The 16,647-nt window shown below is 32.6% G+C and overlaps 1 protein-coding gene across 2 annotated transcripts in view; it reads right to left on the reverse strand.

The window, feature by feature from the left end:
• LOC114335181 (synaptic vesicle 2-related protein) overlaps positions 1-16,647 on the reverse strand; it is a 54,895-nt gene that overhangs the window by 28,345 nt on the left and 9,903 nt on the right. For both annotated transcript variants that reach the window (XM_028285364.2, XM_028285363.2), the window contains exons 2-4: positions 6,567-6,726; positions 5,077-5,173; positions 4,561-4,685 (exon numbers count right to left, since the gene is read on the reverse strand). In XM_028285364.2, the coding sequence (XP_028141165.1) occupies positions 4,561-4,685; positions 5,077-5,173; positions 6,567-6,726 (382 nt within the window). The remainder of the gene's footprint in view (positions 1-4,560; positions 4,686-5,076; positions 5,174-6,566; positions 6,727-16,647) is intronic.

Raw genomic sequence — 16,647 nt, forward strand, 5'->3', positions numbered from 1 at the left:
GATAAGTCGGCCCCCGATAACCCGGAACTCCGGCTAACCCGGACCGATTTTTATCAGACAAACATTTCAACAATAAAAATGTATTGCTGTTACAAAATCTCGTGAACCTAATTCATTCATTTGGTGACGTCAATATACGAACGAAACGATTGATGAATCCGACATTACTGAAAATATCAGGGTGCAGATGGGACCCTGTAGCGCAATTCGCAGCAAATAAAATAGTCGTATGTTTTTGGCTTCATTTTATTTCGGTTATACATACGCATTTTCAAGGTTCACGAGGTTTTGTACCAACTCTATGTAATATAATATTTGAGAGATAATGGAACCGGATTGAACTACATATAGCATAGTAAAAATGACTCATGGTACACCACATTTATTGTCGAAAACAACAGGAACCTGTGTTATCCTTTATTTTTTTGAAACTGTCTGTGTTAGCATTGTTTAGAAAAGACTATTAAAATTCTTTTTTTAACAATGGTCTTAGTCATCACTGTTATTAAATAACATAACATCAGAGACGGTATTGTGTGTAGTAAGGTCGTATTATTGTTCGCTTCCGTTTTGTAATCGTTCGTAAATTTATTCAGATTTTGTGTTTGCGTGTCTTTTGTCTATAAGGGCAACAAAACGTAAAAATGTTGTAGTGACAATGGAAAAGAAACTAGAAGCATTAAGTAGAATTGATAAAGGTGAATCTTGCAGCATTATATTATGGTGTCGGTACATCTACAGTATCGGATTGGAAGAAAAATAGAACTAAAATCGAAGAATTTTTTTTCAAAATGATAACAAAAGACAGTTTAATCGGTGCAAAGCTAATAAAGCTAAGAATGAGACTTTTGACGACGCTTTGTATGTGTGGTTTTGTGTGGAATGCGAACGTGGTTTACCAGTGTCTGTGTGACAATTATAACGGAGTTTATCTGTAAGCATACCATATTTTATTAATTTTTACCATTTTCTCCGGCTAACCCGGATTTTCGATAACCCGGATCGGCCGCGGTCCCAATTAATCCGAGTTAACGGGGTTCCACTGTAGTACAAAAGAGTATTTAGAATGTTCATTTAAAGATAGAGTTACTACAAATGAAATGATATCTTTGGATGGTGAACTGATTATGAAAAGTAATAGTTTTAAGTACCTAGGATCGGTATTACAGAGTAATGAGGAAATAGATGGAGATGCATGCAGCAGATTAGGGTGGCTGGATAAGTGGAAGGAAACGAGTGGTGTGTTATGTGACAAAAAATTTAAATGAAGCTGAAGGGAAAAATCTATAAAACAGCCGTAAGACCAGATATGATGTACAGTGCATTTACATTTCTTATAATATGATACTTACATTTCTTACATGTATATTATATATGATACACATACATATGTACCTACTATCAAATGATAACAAAAAATAAATCTCTATAAGTTTAAACCAACTCATAGTTCAATCTTCTGATGTATTCTTTGAAACTTCAAAATATCGATAAGGTTTGAAGATTCTCGTTGCTCGAGTCAAGTAGAATAATGGCAGTTTCCTCAGCCACTTGATTAGTTACTCTTTTCATTGATACTGTCCCAACATTTTCTTTGTCTTGACTCCCATTTTCATGAGTAAGTTTAAAATGTTCTTTTATCCTCAACTGTCCGTGAAAAATCTACTCTTTCTTAGCACACATTAGCCCAGAGATTGTTACGTCCTCCGATCTTTTCTGCAGAAACAACTTGGTTGGAAAGTGATTCATAGAGTTATTAAAGTCGATCTTTCAAATGATTTCCTTGCATATATGTTTTGAAATTTTGTAGAATTTTGTATTGTTTGCTCGCCAATTTCATAGATTTCTGATAATGATGTCACACTTTTACCTTTCCACGTCTATTTAAAATCTCTAATGTTTGTTATACGATGTATAGAGCAGAGCCGGATTTAAGGCAGTGGGGGCCCCTGGGCAGAATTGGTGTGGGGGCCCCTACCATTAAAAAATTGTTGTTATAACTATGGTATACAGCCAAGTAGAGAGTTTTCCCTTTTAAAAATTAAAAAGAAATGTTGATCTACATTTATAAATATATTTTTAAATAATAAAAAATACAAGAGGTATAACTTGTTACCGTAAAATATTAAAAATAAATATTGTAAAATGTATGGTTAAAGTCTGGGTATTTTTTAGATTTTTGAATTGAAAATTCCTTAATTATGTCTGACATATCTATTTAGTTCCTTTAAGATATCGTGTTTAATGCTCATTATAGAGAGATGAAACGCTCTTGGCCCATCATAGACCGAAGGCGATTTTTAATTAATAGTTTTGAGAATGGTCACTCTCCGTAGTTAGAGACAGCAAAGCTGGACTTGCTCTCTAGAATTCATACATACACCATTTTTTACTTATTCATAAGATACACTGATATTTTTAATAAGAATGTTTTTTCGATAAAATACTTATTTTTAGTCATTTGCAAAAAACCATCTAAAAACGTGTTTTTTTGTTGAAAAATGAACATATTTACTCGCAAATTTACTGCAAATAACTGAAATAATAACAGACTTCTTCAAAGAAAAGTTAAAAAAAAAAAACGGAGATCCACTATATGATGGAATTATACTGCATCAAACGGATACCAGAGAATCAACCCCCTTCAATAGCTGAAATGCAAGAAGCAGTTACCAGAGTGAAAAACAACAAATCACCTGGATTAGACAATATTAGCGCAGAATTAATAAAAGAAGGCGGATACTCCCTATTGAAAGCGATACACAAACTAATAGTAAACATAAATATGGAATAATAAACCACTGACACAAGACTGGAATACCGGAGTAATTATTCCACTACATAAAAAGGGAGATCAGCATCAATGTAAAAACTACCGGGCAATAACGCTACTGACTGTCGCAATATGAACAATAAAAATCCTGTCAAAAATACTGTCAAATATTGTGTATGAGCGATTGACACCATATGCGGAACAAATAGTTGGGGGATATCAATATGGTTTCTGCAGGCAGAAGTCCATAATAGATCAGATCTTCGTCTTGAGCCTTGAGGCAAATCTTGGAAATGGATAGTGAATTTAATATAGACACACATCATCTCTTCATTGATTTTGAGAGTGCTTATGATAGAATCAATCCAGAATTTCTGATCCACGCCCTGAAAGAGTTTAATATTCCTACTCATCTCATTGATATAGTAAAAGAAACACTTAAAGTACAAATTCAAATTCGAATTTAAAACGCACTAACAGATACAATCCATGTTAGAACGGGCCTACGATAGGCCCTATCCTGTATTCTATTCAACATCACATTAGAGAAAATAATTAGAGAGTCAAAAGTTAACACCAGAGGAACAATAGTAACAAAAAGTATACAAATATTGGCATTTGCAAATGATGCTGATATCATAGCTAGAAGCGAAAGAGGGATGATAGAAGCATTTAATGCGATAGACAGAGCGCCACAAAACAGTGGCCTAAACATTAATAAAATAAAAACCAAATACATAAAGGCTAGCAAATCGACAGGCTAAAGAAACCTACAGAATCTGACAATAGGAGACAATAATATCGAAAGCGTTAAAAATTTTACATATATAGAGATTCACTAGTTACCGCAAATAACAATGAATAGTCAGTGAAGAAGTTAAGAGAAGAATACATATTGCTAATAAAACATATAATGGACTAATTAAACATCTAAGGTCTAACAATATCACAAGAAAAACCAAATGCAAAATATACAAAACCCTGATAAAACCGGTCAGAGGTTTAGTGCCAGATTTTCAGATTTGCTTATGCCACAATTTTTGTCAACGGGATAATTTAAGGTCAAACTCGTAACCAAATTATGACTCAACAAAAAAGACTTATTTTGCAATCCATGCAAAAAGGGTATTTAAAAAATATGCATGATATAGAATATGATTTAGAAGACAAATAAATTATTGTAGGCGTAGGAGGCAAGTTTGGCTCAAATTTAAGTTCAAACTTTGTAAATGTGGAATTAGCAATGTTTTGATCAATGTTATTATACTCAGTGGCGTAGTGCCAAGTCAAGATAACGATAAATAAGAAATTATTTTTGACATACTTAATTATGTTTGCATAAAACAAAAATTATTTTATGTGAATAATGTGCTAACTTTTTTATATTTGGGATTTTGTGGGGGCCCCCAGAATGTGGGGGCCCCGGGCAGCTGCCCAGCCTGCCCTCCCTTAAATCCGGCCCTGATATAGAGTTTCGGTCGAGCGATTTACGATGACGATATTTCGATAAAACCTCAAAAATGAAATTTGGGTAATGGAAAATCATAACACGGATAATCCGTATTTCTACTGCATTATGAAAAGTCTAGGGGTGGCACCAATTGATGCCAAAATGTTTAAGATGTTGTTATCCAAAAATGTATTGATTGATCTTCTATGTATGCGTAGAAGATAGTTGCGGTTTTTGAGGGGTGTATATTTAAGACATGTATCATCAAATGATGTTTGATTGATAGACAACAAGATAAATAAACATATAAATCAATTACTTCCCAAAATTTACTTACGATTGAGGTGTGCAGCCAATAGCAAAACCAACAAGTCCTCGTAATAGTAGAATCCACATAAAACTTGGTGCTGCTGCACTTAGTAATCCATAATAAAAAAGGAGTATAGCACATAAGGTCAAAGCCTAAAAATGAATATATGTAGGTAGAAAGAAAACAAGTGGAAGAGAGATAAGATAAAAAGAAGGAAAGGAATGTGATAGAAGATAAAGTCGTAGTACAAGAATAACACACCAATAGTCTAGTGTAGCAGAACCAATAATTTAAGAGACTTTACTATTCATTACTGATACCATCATGTAGAATTCTAAGAGCATCAGTGCTGTAATCATAAAAACCGAAGGCCTGTGGTAAACTGTTATTATTTATATACATAAGTATATCTTATCATTTATATTACATACTTTCAACAAATCAGAGTCTCTTAGATAACTTTTTCTGCTACTTATTAGGTATAGAAATGAATATTTCTACTATTGTGACAAATGAAGAAAGTTGAAACAAAAAATTACTTACATGTTTTCTGCCATATCTATCACTTAAGTTTCCCCAAAACGTTGATGATAACATCATTCCCAAAAATACAACAGTAGTAGTTAACGCTTGCTGATACCTGAAATGTTGTTTTACATTGGTAGAATATACTTTAATGTAACATATGCAGCTATATTTTTTTAAACTACCTTACACCGCTATATACAGAGTGAGTTTTATGTATGGAAACACTCAATTATCTCGAAAACGCCTTGCACGATTTTTATAGATTTTGGTAGGTAGGGGTTTTCTAATGCGTTCGATATTATAGTGCTAATTACATTGTTGTCAGATCTTCTGTTTTTCTGCAAATCTAATAAACTTTCTTATTTCAAATGGAACACCCTATATATTTTTTGCGTTTTGAAGTCCTTAAGAAATGCTGATTATTTTTTATGTCCTATACCTATTCCCTATACCTAAATGCCATAATTTCGGAGTTATTGCTACATTTATTTTAATTTTTTTTTAATTTAAACAAATTATAAAAATTAATTTTCTCGGCCCAGGTGGATATTATTTTAGGTTCTTTGGATCATTGGGAACAAAAAAGGTCTTTTGTAATTTTTCTCTAAAGTTAATAGTTTTCGAGTAATCAACAATTTAAAACTGAAAAAAATCGAATAATGACGATTTTTAAGATTTTTGAAATTATAAAGAATGTACCTAAATTCAAGCCCAACTCTTCTGATAGCTTGCCATAAGATTTTTTGTCTCTTTTTATTCAAAAACATTGATTTTTAATTTTTAATGAAGTGCATATGAGAGGACGGGCGATTGGGCTGCATTAACATTTAAAATAACAATGTTTTAAAATGAAACAATCTTAAATTACTTATCGGTATCTGATAAAATAAGGCTTGAGGTTGAATTTTGGTACTTCGCAGTTTAAAAAATAAAATTGTTTATTTGTGTTCTTGAACCTTGAAAATCGTCATTATTGGATTTTTTTCAGTTTTAAATTGTTTATAACACGGAAACGATTAATTTTAGAGAAAAATTATAGAAGATCTTTTTTGTTCTCTATGATCCAAACAACCTAAAATAGTGTTTACCCGGGTCAAAAAAATTGATTTTTTTATAATTTGTTTATTTTTTTTTAAATAAATGTAGCAATAATTCCCAAATTATGTTATTTAGGTATAGGGAATATAACATGAAAAATTATCAGTATTTCTTAGGGACTTCAAAACACAAAAAATATACAGGGTGTTCCATTTGAAATAAGAAAGTTCATTAGATTTCCAGAAAAACGGAAAATATGACAACAATGTAATTAGCACTATAATATCGGTCGCATTAGAAAACCCATACTTACCAAAATCTATAAAAATCGTGTGAGCCGTTTTTGAGATAATTGAGTGTTTCCATACATAAAACTCACTCCTGTACATACTAACAGAGATTTTGGTCATATATTATATCAAATAAATCTACAAATGATAGATATTATTGAAAAATCTAGGCATTACCTGGATATCTGCCAATCACAATGTAGAGCAGGTGAAAGAATTGAAAGTATTGTCATCTCCATACTGTCAGCCATCCAGCAAAGCCCAGTCCACAAAGACAGCTTAACTTGAAACCAACCAAATCCTAGGGCATTCACAGCTTGTGTCACAGTAAAAGTATCTAAAATAAATAGTTATTGTTATTGGCAGGGGAGCCCAAGCAGGGATTTTTGAAGTTACTCGAGCTCGTCAGATTATCATGTGGGGAGAAACCTTGTACCCTATAAATGTACCTCTACCATATTTGGCTCTTAATACAGGGGAGTTCGTTAAGGGGGTCCGAAAAAATCTATCATTAGAAAAACTCGAAATCGTCAGAGTAAGATAAAGTAAGTTAAGTACATGCAAAACAGTGTATATTTAAAAAATCTGACGATTTAAGCGGGGCGCAAGGAATTGGGTGAGTCACAAAGTTTCACAAAAAAAGCGAATTATTCGCGAAATGAACGTCAGATCGAAAAACTAAAAAATGTCTGTTCAATAGTTTTCAAAAATCTATCGAATGATACCAAACACGACCCCCACGGAGAGGGGTGGGGGGTGAATTTAAAATTTTAAATACAAACCCCGCGATATTTCGCGAAATGAACATCAGATCGAAAAACTCGAAATCGAAAAAATAAGATCGAAGAATTGTACAATTCCAAAGTAATTCTACTATTCAAGAGAGGAGACAAAGTGAACATTGAGAATTACTGAATATGTTAAGTATTTATTAAAATGTATAGAACACGCCACTGTTCATGTCATACTGTCACATCGCCATTGTTAAAAAATTGAATTGATTGTCAAACTACGGTCGGTTGCATAGGTCAAAGTTGAATGATATACTTATATCAGAGTTCTCTGAAAAAGTCGTTTAGTTGAGACAGAAAAAGTAATACTGCAATAATTTTTGTCACGTAGCTGCAAGAACTATATTCCGAATATAATTCTGAGAAAATTTGGATAAAAATAACTAATAATTTGGAATTTAAAATTTGATTGATTTTTTGACAAGGTAGTGGTGTCAGAATTTGAATTGCTGTCGGCTTTTGAAAGTCAGGTATTTTAATAAAATCTTTTATAAATTATAATTTTAATAGCCTAAATTAAAACACTTTAATAGAATAATTAAAAAAAATTAAATAAATAAAGCAAACTAGTTTTAAAAATGGGGGACACGTCTGGGGGTGATAAGCCCCCAGATTTAAATTTAGTCGAAAAAAATGATAACTTTGATGTTCCAATGACTACAAATACGAGTTATATAGGCAATCTAAGTAATAATAATAATTTAAGAAATAACAAAAAACAAATAATTGTGACTGATAAAAAAGAAAGTATAAATTTAAATAACATCCCATCTAGATATGATATTTATGATAAAGGTCCGTTTGAAGTCTATATAGAATCCAATAATGAAAATTTGAATATCGGGAAATATAACTATTTGGCCATAGCTAGAGAAATCTATGATCTAAAATTAAATGAAATCTTTAAAACTCATAAAAAGGGGATAAATAGAATTAGTGTGGAATTTAAAAACAGAAAAGCGGCAAATGATTTTTTGGATTCAAATACGTTAAAAGATAAAGGATATGACTTGTTCATCCCTAATAAGAATGTAACCTGTAAAGGTATTGTAAAATTTATCAATTCGCGGTGTGCAAGTACTTGGAAGGGAAACGAGAAACGACCGTGCGCGAGTCGCGGAGAAATATTGCAACTATCTTAAATAATTCATATTGTCAATTGAAATTGTCAAATTGACGTATATTTCATATCTTCTGTCATTGAAGCAGAAAAACTTTATATTGCTCCACAATATTGATATGATATGCAATTATTATATAAAGGTAAATTTAATTAATTGTATTTTGCTTGCAGTACTGCATTTTAATAACTAATTTTATTTACTACTTACAATTGTTTACGTTTGCATAACATAACCTGCATCTTATTTTTTCTTCTTATTATTTTTTTGGACTATGGCCTTGACAATTATCCAGCAACCAGGACTAATATAATTGGCCAATATAATTAAAAGTGCGAATAAAAGTACAGAGCGTAGAAATAGAGGTCGCTTTGCCGAACTTGCACGGTCCCAATAGAGACTTCACAGAGGATACCCTGTTGAAATACTCAGAACCCAATACAAAAAATTGTAAAATTATTCATGTCAAACGTTTTAATAGAAGAATTAAGCAAAAAATGGATGAGATATCTCAACACGGCAGCCAAAGTGAGGAGGTGGTTACACTTCTCCCAACTGGAACTGTTTGTTATACCTTTACAGGGACTACTTTACCGAGGGGAGTATTGATCTGCGGTATAGAACATAGAGTCTTGCCATATATAATGCCAGTGATACAGTGTTATAACTGCTTAAATTACGGGCACACTAAAAATCTGTGCAAGACAAAAAATAGTAAATGCATTAACTGTACTAAAATACATGAACCAAATGAAACGTGTGTTATGAAATGTGTTCACTGTAACAGTATTGAGCATAATAGCACAAGCCATCAATGTCCCGAATTTACGAGACAAAAAAAAATTAGAGAGATGATGTCTTTAGAAAATCTATGTTTTTTTGAGGCTTCTGAAAAAATTCCAAAAACAAAAAACAATAATTTCATTAACCATCCGAGTGATTTTCCTGCCTTTCAAGGCACTAAAAACCTGGAACCACAAAGTATCCCATTAAACTCTAGACGAACGACACATGTCAGTAATCAACAAAAATCCAGCACTTATAGTGTCACACTTAAAGGAAATAAAAGGCGAGCACAAGATAATGGGACATACGATAAAGATCTACACAACGAGAATATATTAAACCCCAATGGTAGGTTGCCATCCACTTCCTCTATGGCATATAGTACCCCAAATTCACCAAATTTTAATAAAACCAATAATCAAACCTCTGAAAACGTTTTCAGAGAAAGCTCTCAGTCCCTTCAAGATATTATGAATATGGCTAGTAAATTAAATAATTCAGACAGAGAACATGTTCTCAATTTTATTGCACAAATTTGTAATTTTAAAAGCATAGGCTCACCTACGTTTGACACAGGCTATTTAGATATTAACTCATCACCCCCATCATTTTATGGATCAAAATAAAAATAAAAAATTCCAAATGCAAGGCTGTCTCACTCTCATGCAGTGGAACATTAGAAGTATTAAACCAAATTATGATAATTTAAAAATCTTCATTAAAGAACTTAAACCAGATGTAATCTTATTAAATGAAACATGGACAAATAACACGTATATATTAAATATAAAAAACTATTTCATATACAGGGAAGATAGATATGATGGATATGGTGGCATTATGATCCTAATTAAAGATAGTTTTGAACACACTAGTATACGAGTGAGCAACTCTGACAGAACATCAAATATGCAGGTGATAGGTATAAACTTACCGAAATTTGACCTAAATATAATTAATATCTACAACCCTTCAGGTCAGCAAATAAAACAATCAACATGGAATAATATTAAAAAAGATTTTCACAAACCTTATATAATCATGGGAGACTTAAATGCACATGATCAGGTATGGGGATGTGCTGGTAACAACCATAATGGGAAAATAATAATGGAATTCGTTGATGAAGAACAATTAGTTATAATGAATGATGGTACCTCCACCAGAATGGTACAACCAGGGCAGAATCCATCAGCAGTTGATCTTACCATAGTAACTCAAGATTTAGCATCTAAGTGTCATTGGTGGGTACACCTAGATAGTGGACAAAGTGACCATTTCCCAACTATATGTGAAATTAACCAAACACAATCTTCAAATGGAGGCATCACATTAGGTACCAGAAGAAACTTCAAAAAAGCTAATTGGCCAAAATACATGGGCACTATAGAAACTAAGCTATCTGATCGACATGACGTGGATTATAATGAATGGCATAATATTGTCAATTCTAGTGCAGAATATAATATCCCTTACATAACAGTTAGAGATAAAACTAAGGGGGCACCATGGTGGGACAACGAATGCGATGAGTTAATAAAAAACTGTCGAAAAGCAATCAAAACATATGTAGATAACCAAACCGTGGAAAATTACATAAACTGTAATAGAATTAAAGCTTTCGTTAAAAAACAATTACAAATTAAAAAAAATCTAGTTTTAGACGATTTTGTGGATCACTTACGAGGGAAACTCCAGTTAAAAAAATTTGGAACACAATTAAAAAATTTAAAACTCATTTTTCTAATAGCCATGTAACTTTTCCCAATAACGAAACCTCGATAAAAATTCTAAATAATTTAACTTCATGCAATGTAGATCCCTGGTTTAAACTTCTGAGCCCTAGCAATGAAACTGTTGAGCAAATAACCTACACTGAGTACACTAATATAATATACTCAAAAAAAGATAAGGCCACTGGTATGGATAAGGTATCTTATTCGATGTTAAAAAACATACCCACAATAGCAGAATCCCATTTGATAAAAATTTTCAATAATATATTAAAAACAAGTAAGATACCATGGCAGTGGAAACAAACACTAATATTACCTTTCCTAAAACCTACTAAATGTCCAAACAGTCCAGAAAGTTACCGACCAATCGCCTTAACGTCATGTGTAGGTAAAATTCTAGAAAACATAATTAAAAATAGAATAGAATGGTTCGTAGAGCATAATAGTATTTTACCCAGCTATCAGCTGGGCTTTCGCAAAGAAAGTGGATGTAGTAATGCGCATGTAGCGCTTTCCCACATAGTACTTAATGCTTTTACTGAGATAAAAGCGGTTTTAACGGTCTTCCTTGATCTAAAAGCTGCTTATGATAATATAGATATCTACCTTTTATATAGAAAAATGGCGGATTTAAAAATACTATATACATATAATAACCTAATTTTTGAATTCTTAAATAACAGAAATATTTATATCCGAGATAGGGAATACCAAGTAATTGGACCCAACATCACTGATAAAGGGCTGGCTCAGGGATCGCCCCTGAGCCCACTACTATTCAACATATATACCAAAGCGCTACATGACATTATTCCATCTAATTTCAGGCTAATTCAATATGCAGATGATCTAGCTCTCATAACAGTTGGTGAAGATATAAATAATCTTATAAGATTAACTAATATATGTCTTACTCACATAACTCAATGGTTAACAGAAAATAAACTACCCTTGTCCCATGGTAAATCCTCTGCAGTAATCTTTAACAAAAAGAAATACATCACCAATAATATTCCGTTAAAAATAGAGGGAGAGATAATTCCTATTAGAGAATCAATTAAATATTTAGGGACAATATTCAATAATCGACTTAACTGGATTGAAAATATTAAACGTATCGAAACACAAGCTCAAAAAGGTTTGAATATAATGAGGGCAATATGTGGAACCTGGTGGGGAGCAAACCCCCATACACTCTCATTAATTTATAAAGGAATCGTAAGACCCCATTTGGATTATTCATGTGCAATATTAAAACCCTGTAGTAAGTCCCCACTCTTAATATTAGATCAAATTCAGTTTAAAGCTTTACGAATCATCACGGGCTGTATGAGATCTACCCCCACTAATGCTTTGTTAGCAGAAAGTGGAGAAATTTCATTAGATGCAAGAAGGAAAATACTGTGCGCTAAGTTCTATCTGAAAATCCTAGCTGATCTGAAAAATTCACTGAACGAAATCCTGTCAGAGTTGGGAACCAAAGTAAATTATAAAATAGGATTTTGGAAATCACAAGAGCCACCATATTTGATTGAAATCAAAAATAATTTTGACAAATACCTCATTAATCTATACAAAGAGAATATTAAATCCTGCTTTCAGATCGAACTGAATTATCTTACGGGAACATTTCAGACAATTTTCTCAACCCACAAAAAAATGGAAACCTATACTCATCAGGAATTTCTTAATGAATTTTCAGCTTCATATGGAAATTATACATGGGTATTTACAGATGGTTCTTTAGATCCCGAGTCGAGGACAGTAGCTTTTGGGGTACATATACCTTCAGTCAATTATAACTATGCATCCAGATTACATGAGCACACTCAAATATGCACTGCAGAAATTATTGCAATTAACAAGGCAGTATCTGTTTGTATTGAAAAAAATATTAAAGAAGCAATAATTTTTTCAGATGCTAAAAGTGCTATCCAAAAATTACATAACACCACCTGGGGGACAAACAACCGTATTGTAAACCTAACTAAAAGACTTATTATTGAGTCAATGGAAGCAGGATTTAATATAATCTTAGCTTGGATTCCAGGCCATACTGGAGTAAAGGGGAATACAGAGGCTGATAAATTGGCAAATATAGGCAAGACTTTAAATGTTCCTGCAGACATTAAAATAGATAAATTTGCCTTTTTGCCTTTTATTAAACAAAAAATTGTAAACGAGTTTAAAGTTGAATGGACAAAGCAGTTTAAAACTAAAGGGAAATGGTATCAACAATGCCAAAGTGATTTTTCTATAAACCCTTGGTTCCACAAATTCACATTTGTGGATCGAAGGCACTTGGCATCTATTATTAGAATGCGAACGGGCCATTGTCACACACCAGACCATTTGTTTAAAATTAATTGTAGTGATACTCCTTTTTGTGAATGTGGACAAATAGGAAGTATAACTCATATGTTACTTGAATGCCCAATTAACAAAACAAATCAATTTGACCTGTATCAGGAACTAGTTAATATAGGAAGTCCAACCCCCATTTCAATACAAAATCTCCTACATAATATTAATGACCAAACCTTAAGAAAGATCAATCAATTTTTAACAATATTTCAAATTAAAATATAAAACAAAAATAGTTATTTGAAAATCATATCACAATGAATTTAAAGAAGGGAATATGGAAAAATCCAGACCCTTTGAAAAGAGGATTCCCTTCCAGTTAGTCTAAATACGAGGACTGGCCAAGTACCTAAGAGGTGGAGGCCATGAAACTACAAGAAGAAGAAGAATTGTCAAACTACAAAAAAGGTGTCATGTACTTTTAGAATAAAAAATATTTAATTCAGATTAGTTTGTCCAGAACAACAAAAAAAATAAGAAACTAAAGTGTCAAGGGGCTTTCCCTGTGTAATAGCTCCATACTAATGGTCCTTCTAGCCTCGATACCAGTGGAATATTGGTAAATTTTGGACGAAATTCAGTGTCGTTCCAGCATCATATTCAAGAAAAATCGTTACTTGGAAAAACAAACGATTCAAAAACTCATTTTTCGTCGCTCATCGAGAACTTCAAAGTCTGTGAGTCAGTTTTTACCTAAAATATTGCTTTCTTATCTGATCATAAATAAAAGTGTTGATAATTGTCATATTTGAGATCTGAATTTGCAATTTTTTCTTTGTTTTTTAAAACATTAATAAATAAAATAGCGGTAATAAAATTAACTTAATAATTTCTATATTCATTAAGATTAATTAATTCATTTCTATAAAGCTTAATAATTTCTATACAGTGTGTTTAAAATCTTATTATCCATTTATTGCTAATGTCAAAAACTAAAAAATCAAAAACGTCAAAAATGTCAGAAGCTATTGATAAATTACGTAAAAATAGAAATTCTGTCAAAATCAACTTAACTTTATTTAGTAAATTCGTAGATAACTTTAATACAGCAGATGGATCTGTTACTGAGTTGCAAGCTAGATTAAATAATGCAAAACATTTAATACACGAATTTGAAGATATTCAACGTGAAATCGAAGCATCTTTGGATCAAATTTCCGAAGAAGAAATAAATTACCGCATCGAATTCAATTCATTGTACTATTCAACGATAACAAATGCTCAACTAATAATTAATAAATCTAGTTCTACTTCTAATCATAATTCTTCTTCAGCACAGCAATCTACAAATATTGTAGGCATAACCAAGTTTGGTTGGATAATACCAGGCCCAATTCTTCAATCATCTTCTACCACTACTCATTGCAATCTATTGCATGGTGAAATGTGTTCTGATCGTAATCAATTCAGGGAACTAGAAAAATGCAATGCTTCCAGCTCCAAATCTCTGTCTCAAGAAGAAAAGGATTGCGAATCACAGTTCCAAAATATTTTCAAAGGCTAGCAGATGGTAGATTTGGTGTATCGTTGCCTCTCAAGGATTCTGTTTCCAAACTAGGTGATTCTAAAACAATTACTACTAAACATTTTTACACTTTAGAGCGTAAGCTTCAACTAGACAAGTTAAGGCAAAACTACACTCAATTCATGTCTGAATACTTGTCAATGGGACACATGACGCAATGTGAGCCAACCAGTCGTATTTCAAATAAAGTAGAATTTTATCTTCCTCATCACGGAGTTATTAAAGAAAGTCTAACTAATCAACTCAGAGTTGTTTTTAATGGTTCTTTTCAATCATCTTCAGGTATTTCTATTAATGATTTACAGATGATAGGACCAGTCATACAAGATGATCTCATTTCCGTCTTATTACGCTTCAGACAGCATTCATATGTCATTTCTGCAGACATAGCAAAAATGTATAGGCAAATTCTCATCGAACCTTCTCAAAGATGCCTACAGAAAATAATTTGGAGATCTAATCCAACTCAACCTTTAAATTCTTACGAATTAAATACGGTTACATATGGAACCGCTTCGGCCAGCTTCTTAGCTGTTAGATGCATACGTCAGCTTTCATTAGATTTTGCAACTGAATTTCCAGAAGCTTCTCAAATTATTTCTAATGACATGTACGTAGATGACATTCTAACGGGTTCCGAATCGGCAGACGATCTATCTCGGTTGTGTTCAGAAATAATACACATTCTGAAATCAGGGTGTTTTTCTTTACGTAAATGGATTTCAAACGATCCTAATATTCTTCATAAATTACATGATTCTATATCTTCGTTAGATATTCCATTTTCATTTGGCTCAAATGAAAATACGAAAACCTTAGGCCTTCAGTGGTGCTCTCAATCGAACACACTTTCTTACAAGGTTAATTCTCTACGTATATCAAAGGTTACGAAACGTACTATATTATCAAGTATATCCCAAATATTTAACCCGTTGGGACTAGTCAGTCCAGCAGTGATTAAAGCCAAAATTCTCTTGCAGCAATTATGGTTACAGAAAATTGATTGGGATCAATCTGTTTCTCCAGATATTTATACCCAGTGGTTAATATTTTACGATCAATTATTCCATTTAAATGAACTAAAAATTCCTAGGCATGTGAAGCTAAAGGGTTCTGTTGTGTTAGAAATGCACGCGTTTTCTGATGCTAGTGAATTAGCATATGGTTCTTGTATCTATGTTCGTAGTATCAATGAACAAGGTGAAATATCCGTAAACCTATTAGTTGCCAAATCCAAGGTAGCTCCCCTCAAACGAGTTTCCATACCTCGTCTAGAACTATGCGCAGCCCTTATATTGGCTCAGCTTGTTAATAAAGTAAATAATTCTTTGAAACTTCAATTTCGAATCTCATACTATTGGACCGATTCTACAATAGTTCTTGGTTGGATAAATACGTCATCTCATTTACTCAAAACATTTGTTGCCATTCGTGTCAGTGAGATTCAATCAATGACAGCAGCTCACAATTGGAGACATGTTTTATCAAGTCAAAATCCAGCTGATTTGCTTTCACGCGGGATAAGCCCCTCCCTTCTTAAAACTTGTGATCTTTGGTGGCATGGCCCACAATTCTTGTCTCTTCCTGAAGAGTCATGGGAACTATCTAGTACTGATCCACAAATGTCTCTTCCCGAAATGAAGAATTCAGTTCAATCTTTAATTGCATTCAATTCCTTCAAGTTTCCATTCAATGATTTCTCCTGTCTTATTAAACTAAAAAGACTCGTTGCTTATTGGTTACGTTTGATTTATAATTGTTTCACACGCGATAAAACTCAAAGAAAGTCAGGTAGCCTTTGTGCTGACGAGTTAGATCAATCTCTACATATTTTAATCAAGTTAGCTCAAGGTGAAGGATTTTCCACTGAATTATCTGATCTTTCAAAAGGAAAAGTAATTTCCCCCAAGAGTAAAATTCTTTCTCTCAACCCTT

The sequence above is a fragment of the Diabrotica virgifera genome, chromosome 4, assembly GCF_917563875.1.
Source record: "Diabrotica virgifera virgifera chromosome 4, PGI_DIABVI_V3a".
In the NCBI taxonomy this organism is placed as follows: Eukaryota; Metazoa; Arthropoda; class Insecta; order Coleoptera; family Chrysomelidae; genus Diabrotica; species Diabrotica virgifera.